Genomic DNA, 17,750 nt, shown 5'->3' on the forward strand with positions numbered 1-17,750 from the left:
CCAGAGACCCCACTTCTACATAGTCCCATAGTCAGATTACCATAGTCAGTCCCATAGTCCTAATCCCATAGTCAGATTAAGCCTCTACCTGCTCAGTAACACACAATGAGGATTAAACTCCAGCATGAGGGTTGGAGGCACAAAGCATCTCAAACTGTAGCAGCGCCCACCTGAAGGAGGGGCCAGTACACAAAGTCGGGAATGAAAGAGCAGCAGCAGCACGTGTGCAGGTGGGGTTTGAGTAGTCGATCGCGTTCCCTTTTTGTGGCTTTTTTTTTGCAGCAGGGGAGATGATAAATCTGTTGGGGTGTATTGAGGTTCGGCTGCCATCTCTAAATAATATACCAGGACTGTTCGTTCTGTATCACACTGAGACCTCCTTGGCTGACGAACTCCCAGGAGAGAGAAGGGTTTCGCTCTCTTACATCACCCCTCACTGCCTCCTCACCACCTTCCTCCTATTTTTGGTCCTTAGTGCACTGGTTAGACTTCCTTCTGTGGTTACCTTGGTCCCTTAGTCAACGCCAACCTCGATGTCCTGCTCCGTGTTGGGCAGTGTGCTCCTGCCGGCTCCTGTGAAATGAGATCAGGGTGCCCCACGCTTCGCTCCACTTCTTTTCTGTCTACCACGTCCCAAATTCTCTCAGCCGTACTTTGAATTTTGCTTTTATATTTCAAATTAGCAAAAAGTGAGACTGACTTTTGCAGAGGAGGGTGACAGGCCTGTGAATTACAGTGCACCCGTAGCTTTGTGTAACCATCATCAGGATACAGTAAGGGTCCATCGCCTTCACAAACCCCTGCATGCTACCCCTTTGTAGCCACACCCTCCTTCCATGGCTGGCCGCCTCTGAACTTCCTGTTTATTAGCTTAGTTTTGTTCCACTGTTGCCGGGTGGTATTCTACAGTTTATTAATCTATTCACCATTAAAGCAGCACTTGAGTGCTTCAGTTAGGGCTGCTTATGAATAAGGCTGATGTAAACATTTGTTCTGGATTTCTCCATGAACCTAAATCTTCATTTCTCTAGAGAAAGGTCTAGGAGTGAGAGTGCTGGGCCATGTGTTGAGTGTGTCTTTAACTTTATAAACTGTCAGAGTGTTGGCCAGAGAGCCTGTGCTGTTTCACATCCCACATTTGAGGGCTCCTGTCATGCTGGATTCCTATCTGCACCTGGCAGTGTCAGCCTTATGTTTTCCTTTGTTTCGCTGTTCTGATGGTGTGTAGTGCTATCCCAGTGTGCTTGCAAATAGCATTTCCTTGATGGCTAATGGAATTGAACATCTCTTGATGTTCTTATACAGTATGTCTCTTTTAGTGAGATATCTGTATGAGTCTTTCACTCTTTTTTTAAAAAAATAACATTTTTTTTCTTACTGCTGAATTTTAATAGTTTTAAAAAAAAAAAAACCTATTCTAGGTACAAGTCCTTAGTTGTACATGCAGTCTGAAAATATTTTCTCTGAATCTGTACTTGTCTTTTTATATTCTTCACAGTGTCTTTCTAAAAACAAAAGTTTTAGATTTTTATGTCATATTTAGTAATTTTTTCTTTAATGAGTTGTGCTTTGAGTATCTTATGTTAAGCTCTCTTTGCTTGGATCACAAAGACTTCACCATGTTTTCTTCTAAAAATACTATAGTTTTACCATTCACATTTATATTGTGAACCATTTTGAACTAGTTTATATATAAGGCATGAGGCTTAGGGTGAGTTCAGTTTTTTTTTTTTGCTTTTGTTTTGCATATAGATGTCCAGTTGTTCCAACAGAATTTTTTGTAAAGACTGTCCTTTTTCTGTTAAATTGCCTTTGTACCTTTGTCAAACATCGATTGAACATATTGGTGTAGATCTAGCTCTGAACTTTCTTCTGTTCCATTGACCTACATGCCATGGTGACAGTTCTCCACCATTCTGATTACTGTCATTTATACAAAGTCCTAAAACCCAGTAGAGTGAGTCCTCCAACTGTACTCTTCTTTCATAAAGTGCTTTTTGAGTGTTCTCATTCCTTCCCCTTTCCATATAAATCTTAGAGCCAGAATGTCTGTAAATATTTTATTGATTACAATTGCATTGAACTCATAGATCAGCTTGGAGAGGATTGGCATTCGGTGCATTGAGTCCTCCAATTCATGAACATGGTATGTCTCTTCAGTTATTTAGGGCTCCTTCCTTTCATCATCATGTTGTGGTTTTCAGAATCTATATCCTATACATGTTTTGTTAGATGGGTTTATTTATAAGATTTTCTTTTGTACTTAAGGGTACTATATATATATACATATGTGTGTGTGTGTGTATATATATATATATATATATATATATATATATATATATATATTTACAGGCAGAGTGGATAGTGAGAGAGAGAGACATAGAGAAAGGTCTTCCTTTTTGCCGTTGGTTCACCCTCCAATGGCCGCTGCGGCTAGCGCATCGCGCTGATCCGAAGCCAGGAGCCAGGTGCTTCTCCTGGTCTCCCATGTGGGTGCAGGGCCCAAGGACTTGGGCCATCCTCCACTGCCTTCCCGGGCCATAGCAGAGAGCTGGCCTGGAAGAGGGGCAACCGGGATAGAATCCAGCGCCCCAACCGGGACTAGAAAGGGGTACAATCTTTTAAGGTATTTTAAGGTATTGTTATTTCTCTATTTCAATGTCCAGTTGTTTGCTAGTATGTAGAAATATTGTTGATTTTTGTGTGCTGACTTTGAATCCTTTTGATTTATTTGTAAAGGTTTATTTATTTATTTGAAAGTCAGAGTTAGAGGAAGAGGGAAAGGGCAAGAGAGACAAAGAGAGGGAGATATCTTTTATCTGCTGGTTCATTCCCCAGATGGCTGCAACAGCCAGACCTGGGCCTGGCCAAAGCCAGAAGCCAGGAACCCCCTCTGGGTCTCCCATGTGGGTGGCAGGAGGCCAAACACTTGGGCCATCTTTTGCTTTTCTCAGGCCATTAGCAGGGAGCTGATGTGGAAGTAGAGCAGCTGGGATAGGAAATGGCACCCGTACAGGATGCCAATGCCACCGGCAGCAGCTTTACCTGCTACGCCACAACACCAACCCATAACCTTGAATCCTATGACCTGCTAATTCACTTACTTGTTCTGGGCGTTTTCAACATAAATAAACCACGTTACATACAAACAGGGACATTTTTAATTACCTTTGCAATCCATGTGCTGTTGATTTTTTGTCTTATTGCACTTTCTAGGATTTCCTTTATCATGTCGATTTAGAGTGGTGAGAGGGACCACCCTTGCTTCGTTCCTAACTGTAGAGGGAAACTATTCTGCCACTGAGTATGATGTTATTTATAATTTTATTCTATGCTCTTTACCAAGCTGATGAAGTTCCTAGTTCAGAGTTTTTATCATGAATAGGTGTCAGATTTTGTCAGCTTTTTCTACATCAATTGATGTGATTTTTCTTCTTTAGACTATTAAAATGGTGATTTTATTAATTTTCCAATATTGAGCCATATTTTCCTATATTGCCTTCCCAGAATAAATCCTACTTGGTTATAGTTTATTATTTTTTATATTCATATATTGCTGGGTTCTATCAAATTCTTCATAGAATTTGCCTTCTGTTGTGTTTCCATAGTAAAGTTTTCCTTGCTCTATCTCTAAAAATGTCTTTAAAGCTGAAAATTCTGAAAAGCAATACTTTCAGAATTATGAAGTGTAAATACTGTTCATCCAGAACTGAGTGGGTCTTGATTGCACGTCTCATACCAGTGTACTCGATGTTAGGGCGACTCCTTCCTTCCCCTGCTAAGCTGGTCAAAGGCAGCGTCATGGATGGTGTTCTTTCTCCCAGAGTCTCGGAGGCTTCATCTTCAGCAGGGGCCAGGGAGCGGAGACCTGCCCCTTCCTCCCTGGATCCCCAGCATCAGCCGGCTCTTTATCCCTGCTCTCACTTGGACCCCATCCCGTTCTTTTCCGATTTGAACTGGCTGTTTTCTAGGCCTGCTCCTCAGCTGTCGTCTGGGATTTCTTTTTATTGGTCTCCTGGCTTTATTCCAGGGAATGTAAACCTCGAAACGGGAAAAGGTGCATGTCTGTCTGAAAGTGTTAGCAGGAGCTGATGTTAATAACTAACGTGGATCGAATCATCACCAGGCGTCGACCCCATGTTAAGCTCATCATGGGGTTCATCTCATTTAATCCTCACCACAACGTAGGTTCTTGTTGTCATCCTCGTCCCGACTTCTCAGATGAGGACGTTATATTCTGAAGAGGTCAGCTAAGTGGCCTAAGCTGTGCCACAAATAAATGGATCCAGGGTCCCCGTGGGGGAGGGCGACATGACGGAGCCCTTGACCGTAATGTAAGGGAGGGCCGTGTCCAGATGCAGGCTGCAGGCTCTTAGACTACCAAGAACACTGTGCCGGCAGACGGAGCACACTCCCTAAGTGAAGGCGTAATGAGAACGGGGGTAGATGGAGGAGCTGAGCCCCAGTCCCAGCCCTTCCCTGCGCCATCACTGCCTTCTTAGCAGCAGGCTCCGGGGGGGGGCCTCCGGCCCCTCCTCCAGCACCAGAGGGCTTGGTTCAGGGAAGAGCAAGGGTGCCAGGACATGGACCATGGAGACAGCGGGTGGGCCGTGGACGGCCACCCGAGGGCAGCGGGAGGATTCCGGGTGCTGGAGGGGGAAGGAAGAGGCTGCGCTCCTCACCAGCAGACCTCGGGGTGTGCCAGGCACTGCCCAAGCACTGTGTGGGGGTGAACTTACTGGGCCATGCTGTGGGTCCTGGTTTTGAGAATGATCTCACTGCGGAGTGAGGACAGAGTTAGGGGGCAGCTATGCTGAGGATGGGCCCGGGTCTGGTGAGAGAGGTTGGGAGGCTGGCCTGGGTGTGTGGGGAGGCCACCGGGTAGCCTTGGCCTGGAGCCTTTCTGGGGTCCTCCATCCAAGTGTGGACCCAGAGGCTGCTGGTAGACTCGGTGCAGAGGACCTAGGAGGTGACTGGGGAAGGAAGGTCTGCGTCCACTTAGCGCCTCATCAGTTCCAGGCACAGCACTTCAAAAGCTGGAACCGTCTGGTAGTTTTGGAACTGCCCCCCTCCTCAGTTATCTGTGTTACCTTTGTCTCGTCTTCCTGGTGAGTGATGCTCACAGGCCCCATAATGTCAGGGCCAGTGAGGGAGGCCCCGGGGTAAAAAACCCTGCCTTAGCCAGCAGGAAGATTCGAAAGGAGGCCAGGAGCCCAGCGCTGGCCAGCAGGGCTGGCCCGGAGGCGGCTTGGTGGCCCCTGCCAGGGGAGTTTCGGGTGTGGGTTATTTGCAGTTGAGGGTATCAGCCAACGGCATAGGGTTACTCTGCACAGTTTCCATTGTCAGTGCTCCCCGGGCCAAGGCAGCAGCTGCTGGCTCACAGGTAATGCACCCACCCAGCTGCTCTCAGGGTCCATCACCCAGCCAGGCTGGCCTTGCTGGCCCTGGCAATGGCCTTGCACTTGGCTCCTCTGGCCCCAGCCTTTTCAGCAGCCTCCCTGGCTCTCCTCCCCGGGCTGCCTTGCCTTCTCCTTCTTGTTCTGGCTCTCACGCCCCTTGGGAAGTAATATCTCCCCTGCTCCCAGGCCAGAGGACAAATGGCCACTGGCCCTGCCTAGCTGCAGGTCTGCTGTGGATTTCTGGGTGATTTGACTTGCGCATCTTCCTGGGTGATGTCATGTTGAAAGAGAAGAAAGTCACACTTGCCTGGTCTCCCCGCTGAGCCCTGCACTCGCTGGTGGTAGTTGGCTTCATTTCCGAGCTTCATCTGTAAACTGAACCTAATGCTCATAACTGGGACCCGCAGGAGAGGGCTCCGCGAGGGCCCTTGAAGGGCGTTGGTGCTTGCAAAGGACTTGGGACAGCGCCTGCCCCTACCACACCCCTTCCCATTTGTATTTGTTGTTGTCACTGTTGCTGCTTGCATGGTGCAGCCCTGTTGACACATTCCTTCCTAGACAGAGTCACCTCTCTGTGCACACTAGAGAGAAGGAGCCAGGTGAATTATTGGCTGTTTCAAATAAAAGGGCAGACGGAGCCACAGGTGTCTTTGAGGTTCCGAGCTTGGATGCACTGGGGGGAGGGGTGCCGCCATCAGAAACAAGAACGCCCAGCAAGCGCTGGACAGGGGACAGTGATGTTCTTTCTTTGTCTGCAGATGTTCTGCCAGGAGGCAGGCGTGTTTCATTTTGGTAACATTTTTTGTCTAAGAGCAAGAAGAGATAGGAAACATGGCCAGTTTCCGAGACATTGTTCAAACCGTGATTAGTTACCCAGCCTTGCTGCCCTTGACTCTGGCTCTGGCCTGCTTTTACTGTTTTCTGTGTTGTGTTCATGACATTGTTTTGTTTTGTTTTTTTCCAGATACAACATAGGTTTTTAAAATATACTTTCTCCTAATTTAAAATTTATTCTTGAAACCTGGGAATGCTGGCATCTTTGGGAAAAAAAGAGGGATGCTGAAAGGAATTCACATGTCTAGGGACAGAGTGACCCAAGGACTAACAGCATGCATGCGGCCAGCGTGCAGGGACCAGGGCTGTGCATGACCAGAGGCCACAGGAGCTTCTCCCCACAGCCTGCGTGTGCTGTACAAGCAGAGAGATGTCAGGAGCAGAGGAGCCGGAGTTGAGGAGCTAAGGATTCTGTGGGGTGCATGGCAGCAAAACACTGATAGATGGCTCAGGCCGCTTTTTCAAACCTGAATGCACGGTTACAGAACGAGGAGTGGCTTCGTTTCTGCACTCCATGTCATAAAAGCTCTGATGTTGGGCAGGGTACGGGTAGCCGCAGTAGAGGCGGCCAGTGCTGTGCTTGGGAGGTCATACAAGGAAGGGTCTGGCTGAGGAGGCTTAGGAGAAATGGGTTCTGTAACAGAACGCGTATCTGCTGCACAGCTCCCAGGGAGGTGAAAGGCTCAGCGGGTGTGGCAGGGCTGGGGCAGGGTAGGGGGAGGCTGAGTAGCAGCTTGGAAGTGGAAAAGAAGAACCATGGGGACTTGCGCCCCGGGCAGGGCAAACGAGGCCTGGAGCTAATCAAGAATGTAAAACACAGGTACGCTGGCGTGGGCGGCGTGGCTGTCCCCCGTCCGGCGGAGGGCTGCCCAGGCATATTCACAGGAGTTAGACAATTAGTGCTTTTAAAAAAATTGTCATGGGAGGTGGATGGGCTGTTTGGCTCAGTGGTCAGGATGGCCTTGGGACACCCATACCCCGTGTCAGACTGCCTGGGTCAAATCCCAGCTTCTCTACTCTGATGCAGCATCCTGGGAGGCAGCAGGTGACAGCTCACGTACCTTGCCCACACCACTGCCACCCTCCGAGAGATTCAGAAGGGCTCCTGGCTTCAGCCTGACCCAGTCTTGGCTTTTGTGGGCATTTGGAGAAGAGTGGAGAGTCTCTGTCTCTGTCTCTGTCTCTCTCTCTCTCTCTCTGTCTCTCTCTCTCTCAGGTAAAGATAAATAATTTTTCCAGAGAAGCTGTCAGAAGGGATCTAAAACATAGATTAGAATCCTAGTTTTGGAGACCCACTGGGAAGCTCAGGCCTGCAAAATTAAAAAATGAGGGGAAAAAGTTATACATATGCACATAATACGCAGGTATATATGCACACTTGCATTCATGTATACACACACACACACACGCACACACAAACTTAGAAACGTTCTTGAAGGAGTGAATTGAAAGATGAGCTTAGGAGCAGGTGTTTGGCCCAGAGGTTAAGCTGCTGATAGGATGCCCGTATTTCATGTTGGAATGCCTGGGTTCAGGCCCCAGCTCCACTCTCAATCCCAGCCTCCTGCTAATGTGCACCCTGGCAGGCAGCAGGTGAGGGCCATGCACTTGGGTTCCTGCCATGCATGTGGGAGACCCAGATGGAGTTCTGGGCTCCTGGTTCAGCCTGACCCTGACCCAGCTGTGGCAGGCATTTGGGGAATGAACCAGTGGATGAGTGATCTCGCTCTGCCTTTCAAATTCATTACATAAATAAATAAATTTGTTTACTTTGGTATAAAAAAAGAAATTCAAAATCCATGCATCTGAGAGGGGTCTCAGAAAATTTGTGGAAAAATGTACATTATGAAAAAGCTCTGCATGGTTTCAATGTTTTTTCTGCAAAAATAAGCTTATCTTTTAGTTCAGTTCTCCACAGACCTTTCGTGTACTCGCTGAGCACAAGGGCCTGGCCCTGTGACCCATGGCCCCCGTCCTAACACGATGCCTGGCACCACATCAGCCTTCAACTCTGAGACATGCAGGGGTTACTCCACCGACTGCTATGTTCCACCTAAAGCCCCTTCTCCCAGTGGTTCTGGGGAACTCCCTACAAATCCATTTTGTCCGTTTAAATGATCATGAGCGTGCCTTTGAAGGCGTGTTTTTGTCCAGTGTCTGCTCAGCCGTCTGCGTGCTCACTCTCTTGTTGGATCTCTGGCTCTGGAGTAGCTGAGTCTCCTATAGCTGCTCTGCACCCCGGCTCTCAGCTCTGCTTACATCCATGCCAGGCCCTTCTTTCTGCCATATTTCTTCCATTCTACTCTTCCCACCCCCGATCTTCATTCTCCTAGATTCCTAATAATTCTTTACTGATGGGACTCAGAATTCACATTCAAATAAAAAAAAATCTCATCATTGCTAGAAATAAGTAGTGCAGTGTGTCACCAGGAGTGCAATTTATGGTCGAGGGGTGGGGGGATTGTCACACAGTAGAACTTTGGGTAGGAAGACGCTGGCGTTGAGAGAAACCCAGGGTAGTGCATGCACGTGTGGTCACGTCTCGCAGGCAGTATGAATGTGGACTTTGCATTTTTAATCTTGAGTGAGCTGGGAAACCGTCACGGGTTGCCAGGGGAGTGACATGATCTGGGTGGCAGGTGCACCGCTCGGGGAAGCATGCAGCTCTGGGAACACCGACAAGGCTCTTCCTCTGGCCTTCCAGGGTCGGAAGTAACTTGAAAGATGGCCAGGAGACAAGCGGACTAGAACAAAGAGAGTAACTCCAGCCACATTCCCAAGGTGAGCCCAGGTTGGGGGTGCCTCAGGACTGGAAAGTCGGGGTTGGGCCCTAAGGGCCCTGTGCAACCCAATGGGATTCCAAGTGCACCTTGAGAGCCGTGGAGAGCCAGTTAAGAGTTTGGTGGCGACGGGGTGATGTGTTCTACGGCTTGGCTGCTGTGTGGACAAGGGCGAGACAGGAGGCAGGAGAGCCACACGGTGGAATCCAGAGGTGGCCCACAAGGGGCTGGAGAAGAGGAGCCAAGGTGCAGAGGAATCACTCAGGAAAAGCCAGCAGGAGTTTGGGATGGACGGGCTGTTGGGAATGGGCAAGGAGGTGGGCGCCACGTGGAGAAGCCAATCTCGCCAGCGCGTGAGATAGCACTGAGGGCTGGACTCCTGGGTGTGAAGAACAGGGCCAGATCGACCTGCAACCTGTGCTGTAGGGGGGAAGGCACCAAACTCCACGCAGCTCTGTCCTCTCGCTGCAGCCTGAGTCTCCCTTGTCTCTGTGTTTCAGATGTCAGACTGTTTCAGACGTTGCTGTGTTTGTACATACACAATAAGCCGTCTCGGGGGCAGGTCCCAAACCTACACACAAAATTCATTTATGTTTCATATATGTCCAAGGCATGTAGCTCAGAGATAATTTTATACACTATCTTTAATACACCTGCAGTTTGATGGTCACCTGTTCCAGGAGGCCAGGTATGGAATTTTCCACTCGTGGCGTCACATCCGTGCTCGGAAAGTCGCAGATTTGGAAGGATTTCTGATCAAGCTGTAACAGCCACGGCTCTGAGTACAGGTTTGTTGGAGACAGCAGGCTTTCAAAAGGAGGTTGGAGGACCCATTCATTTGGCTCGTGGATTTAAATTGCATATTTGGATTTCTAAAAATGAGATGCAAAACTGTTGGATCCCAGCATGCCTCCTTCTGGAACAGTTTGATTTATGCACATTTGGAGCGCAGGGAACATTGTGTCAGGCCCGACGGGGGAAAGTTAGCTCTTTCTGAAATGATTCTGTGTTTCTCTGTGGGACCCCGGGCTCTCTGTGTTCTCCAGCGGAAAGATGGAAGCAGCAGGTGGAGGGAGACGATGCTGTGCTGGCTGCCGTTGGTATTCAGACCTGGGGTGAACTGCACGTACCCTGGCTGCCCAGACCCTCTTCCAGTTTTGAGGAGGCAGGGGATGGCTGATGGCTGAGGGCTGGGGAGATGAGCAAGCTCCTGTGCCTGGAAACCTGGGTACTCCTTTAGGATGAACGGTCGTGATGGAGAAGCGACCTTTTAGAGACTGCAAGACTGGAACTGTGTTAGCATGACTCGGTTGAGATTATCTGTGGGTGGAAGAACGGTCTGCTGGATTTGGGTTGGCTGGCGAGATTTTTATTAGCGTTTTTCACACACTGGTGTCAGATGCAGGACTGGCACAAGGTGGCAGGGTGTCGGCTCGCGGGAGGATGTGCCAGTCACGGTTTTGGTGGGGGCTGGATGTCATTCCCCTCCCCCACACCACACTGGAACGTGGTTGCCTCATTTGTCAGAATGACGGAAGATGCAGAAAAGCTTTTAGAATGTATCAAGAGCAAAGGCACCTCACGGTTTTTCCTCCTACCTCGACTCCGTTAGGATGCTCTGCAATGTTTGTGTTTCTACCCCTATTGGCTCATTTTAGCTTGTCAGCCTTCACAGCCCAGAGCACTAGCAAGTGTGTGTTACTACTCTGCTGTTTTGCATCTTTTGAGGCGCCTGGGCTGCCTGTTTTGAAGCTTGCTGTAGGAGAACCGGGTGAAAAAGAAAGCCTGGGTGGAACCCAAGAAGTTCTCACCCTCAGGAGCAATGTTAGCAGGAAAGTACAGGAGTCGACTTCCAAGATGTGCTCTCTGCATTTTTTTGTTTGTTTGTTTGGTGTCTTTAATTCTTGGTGTGTGTATTTGCCATGGGAGAAGTGTTCAGGGGTGGCTTCATCTCCCTTAGTTGTATTTTTAGTAAAATTGCCAGTGATCAGTCATCAGGGTCAGCACAGAGCAAAACCACCCAGGTAACATTTGGAAAGCTCGTTCCTGTGTCTTCATCCTGAAACCACAGTAACAAGGTTTTCTTAGGGTGTGGATTTTTTTTAAAGAAAAGAAATTATGGTTGAATCATGAATAAAGATGGCAGGTGCACTAGAAAGGTCTGTGTCATGAACTTCAGCTTGTGAATGAATGTGTCCTCTTGTACAAAACCCATCAAGTGTGAATATGTCTGCTCACTTCAGCCATGAAGTTATCCCTTTCTGCCTTGCTGGAGTGGCTTGGAGTGCCGCTGTCACAGCAGGTGAGCGAGAGCCCTCTAGCGGACAGCAGAGTGGGAAGGCGCAGAGGAGTCCCAGCGAGTTGGAGTGCATGGTGTGAACACCGTGTGGCTCGTCGCTTCCTCCTGCTGATACAGAGGATGTTCATTAACAAATCTGTCATTGGAGATGGTCAAGAACTTACAGCGGGGCACGCTAAGTAGGTTCTAAAATTAAAGTGATTATTGCAAGGGCATGTGTGTTCTTCATAGCCCTCAGTGTGAAGCCTGCGTTGGCAAGTTCAGGGAACTGTCCATTTTGGTAAGCAGTAGAAAATCAAGTTCAAATTGGGTGAAAGGGCCTGGCACCTGGAGGGGAGTGAGGGATAGACTTTTCTCATCATTCCATGTCTTCTAACAGCAGCACACACCGCCCTAACCCTCGCCTTCCCCAGGGCTGTCGTGTGAGTTGGGCTATGAATGTGGTTCTAGTTGGTGCTGTTTCCATACACCCAGGGAGGACATTACAAAGCACTCCCTCTTTGGAATTCCTGACTGCACCTGAGACGGTAATGCCAACTTTATACAAAGATGTTCAGAGCCTCTTGGTTGCAGCCATGAGAGTCCCATTGATCCCTTATTCCTTCTCATTGATTAATTTATAAGTAAAATGAGAGGGGGGTTTAAACTTTGCAGTTTAACTTGTGGTTTATGTGAGTTTTTAAGAAAACATGTTGTGTAGGAAATATTCTACTATATTTGCACACATAGATGTATATTCTTAAAAATAAACACATACTGGGCCAGCATTGTGGTACAGTGTGTTGAGCTGCTGGCTAGCAATGTTGGCATCCCATATGAACACTAGTTCAAGTCCTGGCTGCTCCACTTCTGATCCAACTTCCTGCCTCTGCACCTGGAAAAGCAGCAGCATATGGCCAAGTAGTTCGGCCCTTGCTACCCTGTGGGAGATCAGGACAGAGTTCCAGGCTCTTGGTTTTGGCCTGCCCCAGCCCTGGCTGTTGTGGCCATTTGGGGCATGAACCAATGGATGGAAGATTGTGCTCTCTCTTTCTCTGTGATTCTGCTTCTCAAATAAATAAATAAAAGTTCAAAATAAATACATACATATACCCAAGAGTAGTTCAAAAATTTCATGGAGAATAGAATTAAAAGAGTATCATGATGCAAAAAGAATTGTTGAAAAACATATAGTTTTTTCCTAACACCTGTTTTTCATGAGCTTTTGGAAGATCCCTCAAATGGATCATGGAAATGCATATTGAAAAAAAAAAACTGCATGGATTTCAAAAATTTTTGCACCAAGATAGGCTGATGTTTTAAGTCCATTTTCCATGAACTTTTTGAAGAGAGAGAGGAGTGTGTATGTGTGTGTGTGTGTGTTCTCAACAGAGTAGAGAAAGGACTCTTTGCTCCCAGCCCCTGGCTGACCATCCACAAGCCCTCGGAAGTGTAGAGATAGCCCATGTCCAGGCAACAAGGACCAGCCTCTGAAGCACGTGTGAACTGTGCGGTGGCGTCAGCCCGCGACAGTGCAGACTGGGCACATTTCAGCCAAAACCGCAGTTGCCCTTGTTTCTACCCCGATGCTGGGGAGCCCAAGACTTCCTAGTCAGTAAACCTGGTGTGTCCTCTTCTGAACAGAAAGCAGCTGTAGCCAGAGTCTGGAGAGCCCGATTATCCTCCAGGGACTGTCCCTTGGCGCCTGCTCAGCCTGGGACAGGTGGCTGCTCTGCACCCTCGGTGGCCTCCCCTCTGTGGACTCATGAGGATGCCGAGTCCCGTGCCACATCCTGGTGGCTGAGAGCAGCGCAGGGTGTCCTGACCCCTGACTCAGGCTCTTCATTTACTCAGCGCGCGTTCCCTTGTTTGTGCATCCAGGAAGGAGGTCCTGAGTCTGTCTCGGGCCAGGAGCCGCGCTACTCCTGGGGAGAGGTTGGTGAGCACACAGACAGGATCTCGTCCCTGATAAGGAATCCTGTGTGTGACGAGCACTAATCGTAGAACCACAGTGAGATAAATGAGACTTACATCCTGCAATAATCATGATGGGGGTGATGGGGGATGGGGCACTGAGAAAGAACGGTGGGCGGCCTCACTTAGCTTTGGGGCCAGAAAAGGTTTTTGAAGTGCTGATATTTACACTGAAACCCAAAGATGCGCGATATTCCATGTGCGGCGTAGGGGCTAAGATGGGTTTTGTACGTTGAGGAATGTGTCACCATCTCCAAGCTCGCACAGTATAAACCTCCCAACCACAGAGACTCCTCCTGGCCGTGTGTTCCAGCACAGCCCTTCCCCTCCCAGAGGTTCCTCTGTGCCCCCGGGTTCTCGGTAACCCAGGGGAGCCCCGGTCGTGCCAGCTTAAGCTACGGTGGAAGTGAAGCAGCTCAACCTCAGGGCGACTCTCTGAGTTAGCACAACCGTTGGTCTCGCTAATATATTTACGAAGCATTTTAGCAATGCAGAGGACACTAGTGCTAAAAGTAGCACATGCCCTTGACAGCTGCAGTGTTGCTGTGTGAAATGCACTTGGCCTTTGGGCTGGAGCCCCACCAAGTGACCTCACACAGATCCCTTCAAGTCTTATTTTTTATTTATTTTATTACCTAAGAGAGAGAGACAGACCTCCCATCCACTGCTTCATCCCAGATGACCACAATAACCAGGACTGGGCCAGGGCTAAAGCTTGGGAGCCAGGACCTCAGCCCAGGTCTCCTGTATGAGTGGAACCTGATCACGTGAGCCATTGCTGCGGCCCTAGCAGGAAGCTCGCTAGAGTCAGGAGCGGAGCTGGGTATGCAGAATGTGGCGCCTTGACCGCCAGGCCAGATACCCACGCCCAGACAGGGTCGCTTTCCCATCTATAAGAGGAGGGCAAGCTCACTTTGAGCCCGCAAGGTGGTAGGATGATTAGTGTGGCACGTTCAGGCTCCCCATGATCACTTCCCACTTCTTCCTGGCTTCCCGACCCCCTTGGTGCTCCCCAGTCCTCCCCTCTGCCCCTGGTCACATGAAAGCCACCATCTCTCCCTCAGCTCCTGGAGCCTGAGTCTGCTGCAGCTGGGAGAGGATGGGCCTGTGGGGGGCCCCCTGAGTTCCCCCAGCAGGGAAGATGTGGGTCCTGGGGCCTGAGTGAGGCTTCAGTACTGCTCAGAATAGGCCGAGGCAAGGCAGGGCACGGGAGGGAGCAGCTGCCATCATCAAGGTGCAGGTCAGCTAAGGATTTGGTCCGGAGGGGAGCAGGGGCCAGGTGCACACAAAGGAAGCCCAGGTTGTGATAGGGCTTCCCTAGGAGGGGGGGAAGACGGGCTGTCAATCAGCACTCCCGGACACCTGCAGAAACGGGAACACAGGATAGGCACTTGGGCCTGGAAGAGGCCATTCTAGGTCCCCAGGGAGACAGGGAGCAAGCTGTGAGCAGGGCTGAGGGCTGGCTCCACCGAGACCTGCAGGTGAGCGCACCTGTGGAATGATCAGACCGGGAAGGGAGAGGCGCAGGAGAGACACCTGCAGCAGACAGTGTGCCATGCGGACATGGTCACTCTGCTCTTCTTCCCCTACAGATCAGCTCAGACGCTGCCGGCTTGAGAAAGGCAGACCCGCGAGGTCGGAGCGCGCTGCTGGCCGATATCCAACAAGGGACTCGCCTGCGGAAGGTCACGCAGATCAACGACCGCAGTGCGCCCCAGATCGAGAGTGAGTGAGCGTGAGCAGGGGCAGGCCGGGCCGGGGCAGCCCAGCAGGGCGAGGGAATTGGGCTCCCCCCCGCCCCGCCCCAGAGGCTTAGGCTCTCTTCCATCACTTTGCAGATGAAAAAAGGAAAAAGAACTCCACAGTAGGGTAACTTCTCTTTATTGTGGCAGCTCACTGTATCACTTAAAGTATCCCATTCAGGGGCATTTTAGTGCCTTCACAGTGTTGCAACCATCACCTCTGTCTAGTTCCAGAATATTCCTGTCACCCCCGAAGGAAAGCCCATACCCGTTAGCGTGACTCCCCAGCCCTTCAATGCCCACCCCTGGTGCCAGCTGCCCTGCTGTCCACGGATTTGCCCTTCTGGATAATTCATAGAAATGGAGCCACGGAATACAGGGTGATTGGCCACAAAAAGTCAGTTCTTTGATCGGACTGGAGAGGGCGCCAGACAGGCCTAGGGAGGGGAATCTGCTGGGTGTCAGGCAGAGGGGCCCTGGAGAAGGCGCTGCGTGGAAGGGGGAAGAGGAGGAAGGTGCCAAGGGCAGCGTTGGGAGAGAGCCCGAGTGAGAACGGGCGGCTCTGCACTGTGCACAGATCTCAGCTCTTTGCTTCTTCTCTCCAAAGGCCCTAAAGGAACCAACAAGGAGGGAGGAGTTGCTGCGAACTCCCGCGGCGGCAGCACACCCCCGGCTCTGGGAGACCTGTTTGCTGGGGGCTTTCCTGTGTTGCGACCGGCAGGCCAGAGGGATGCGGCAGGTAAGGAAGGGTTCAGACCAGCTGCCTTGTGTTTTTCACTGTGACGTGTAGAACCTGCCCGGAGTAACACATCTTAGTGACCAGTCATGGAGTAGGAGACCATGGATTTGGGAGCTTAAGCATGGGAAGTTTCCAAGGCACAGTCATTATCCTGTTGAAGTGATGCCACTGTAATTGTTGAAGAATGGTTTGCTGTGGTGTGTAGTTCCTAGCAACAACATGAGGGGGATTCAGATGGCAAACTACAGGCGGCCGGTGCAACCATGACGGAAGGTCATATGGCTCCGCTGGAGACTCGCTGACAATGTGTGAGTTGTGATGGGTGTCGATCCCGTATGATCCATCAGGTGTTGTTCTATAACAAAACACCCTAAAACTTAAGAGCCTTTCATTGATTTCACCTGCAGTGCTGTGGCCTAGCACCTTAGGGTGGTCTCTGCTGGGCCCCTCTAGTGTCTGCATACAACGGCAGGTTGGGCAGGTGGCTTTGCAATTCTAATTTTTATCATATTTCTGCTATCTCTGGGGACTCAGCTGGAACAACTGGCCCAGCTCACTTCTTTTTTTTTTAAGGATTTATTTATTTTGAAACAGTTACAGAGAAAGAGGGAGAAACAGAGATTTTCTATCTGCTGGTTCACTACCCAGATGGCCACAATAGCCAGCACTGGCCTAGCCTAAAGCCAGAAGCCAGGAGCTTCTGGGCCTCTACATGTATACAGGGGCCCAAGCATTTGGAATTGTCTTCTGCTGCTTTCCAAGGTGCATTAGTGGGGAACTGGATCATAAGTGGAACAGACGGGACTCGAACCAGTGCCCATGTGGGATGCCGGCATTGCAGGCAGTGACTTAACCCACTATGCCACAACGCAAGTCCCAGGTCCCCCCCCCTCCCTCGCCAACTCACTTCTGATCCACGTGGACTCTAGCAGCCTCTCCAGGGCTGCTGTCCATGGCATTGGCAGAGTTCTAAGAGAGAAGATGAGTTTATCAAGTCCTTGAGAGTGTTACTGGGAGGTGCCTGGGAAGGGTAGGAGGTCTGACTTCCTACCACATCCACATCCTCTTGTCCAGAGCAAGACAGAAGGTCAGGCAGAGACAGCCGGGCCTCTTGGTGAGAAGAGCTGCCAACCCACATTCAGAGATGGCAGGCAGGCAGGACTGGGTAGTGGCCATTTTTGCACTGTTTTGTGTTTTAGTGGGCATTGATATTTTGGAAGTATTACATTAAAATTGGGCCAATACGTATTTATGTGAGCAAAACAGAAAGTGCTTGCCCTATCACTGTGCTCTTTAATCAAGCTGAATAGACTCCAGGGAGGTTACTCGCCCTTGGGATATCAAGCCCCTAGCACACCTGGGTCTCCCACCATGAGACTTTTATTGTTTCTTTCTTTTTTTAGAGAATTTGATTAGGCAGTAAATCTTTTCATTTTTATTTACTTCTTTGTGAGGCAGAGTGTTCCCACCTACCAGCCTAGTCCCCAAAATGCCCACAATACCCTCAGATCTGAGACCACAGCTGGGAGCAGGGAACCTAATCCAGTCTTCTACATGGGTGTCAGGAGCCCGAGCACTGGCAGCATCACGGCTGCCTCCCAGAGCGTGCACGGTTAATTTCCACCCTCTGACACAGCAGGTTTTGCTTTACATGTTTTATATACTATATGTTTATTCGTTTCTTGTATGTCTTATTCCTGTAAATATAAGCTCTAGGAAGGCAGGCACAATTTTTGTTCACTTTCTTACAAGTGCCTGGCAAAGGAGTAAATGTTTAGCACAGCAGTTAAGACACCTGCATCCCAGATCCAAGTTCCCGATTCCAGCTTCCTGCTGCTGCAGACCCTGGGAAGCAGCAGTGATGGCTCAAGGAATTCAGTTTCTGCCACTCATGTGGGAGGTCTGGATTGAGCTCCCAGCTCCCAGCTTCGGCCCTGGCCCAGTCGCAGCTGCTGTGGGCGTCTGGGGAGTGAAGCAGTGGATGGGATCTCTCCCTTTCCCTCC

At 49.9% G+C, this 17,750-nt stretch overlaps 1 protein-coding gene across 2 annotated transcripts in view; it reads left to right on the forward strand.

Annotated features, from left to right (window-relative positions):
* The window catches only part of WIPF3 (WAS/WASL interacting protein family member 3), an 82,218-nt gene that overhangs the window by 50,371 nt on the left and 14,097 nt on the right, over nucleotides 1-17,750 (forward strand). For both annotated transcript variants that reach the window (XM_062178359.1, XM_062178360.1), the window contains exons 3-4: nucleotides 14,858-14,990; nucleotides 15,615-15,746. In XM_062178359.1, the coding sequence (XP_062034343.1) occupies nucleotides 14,858-14,990; nucleotides 15,615-15,746 (265 nt within the window). The remainder of the gene's footprint in view (nucleotides 1-14,857; nucleotides 14,991-15,614; nucleotides 15,747-17,750) is intronic.

This window comes from Lepus europaeus, chromosome 20 (assembly GCF_033115175.1).
Source record: "Lepus europaeus isolate LE1 chromosome 20, mLepTim1.pri, whole genome shotgun sequence".
In the NCBI taxonomy this organism is placed as follows: Eukaryota; Metazoa; Chordata; class Mammalia; order Lagomorpha; family Leporidae; genus Lepus; species Lepus europaeus.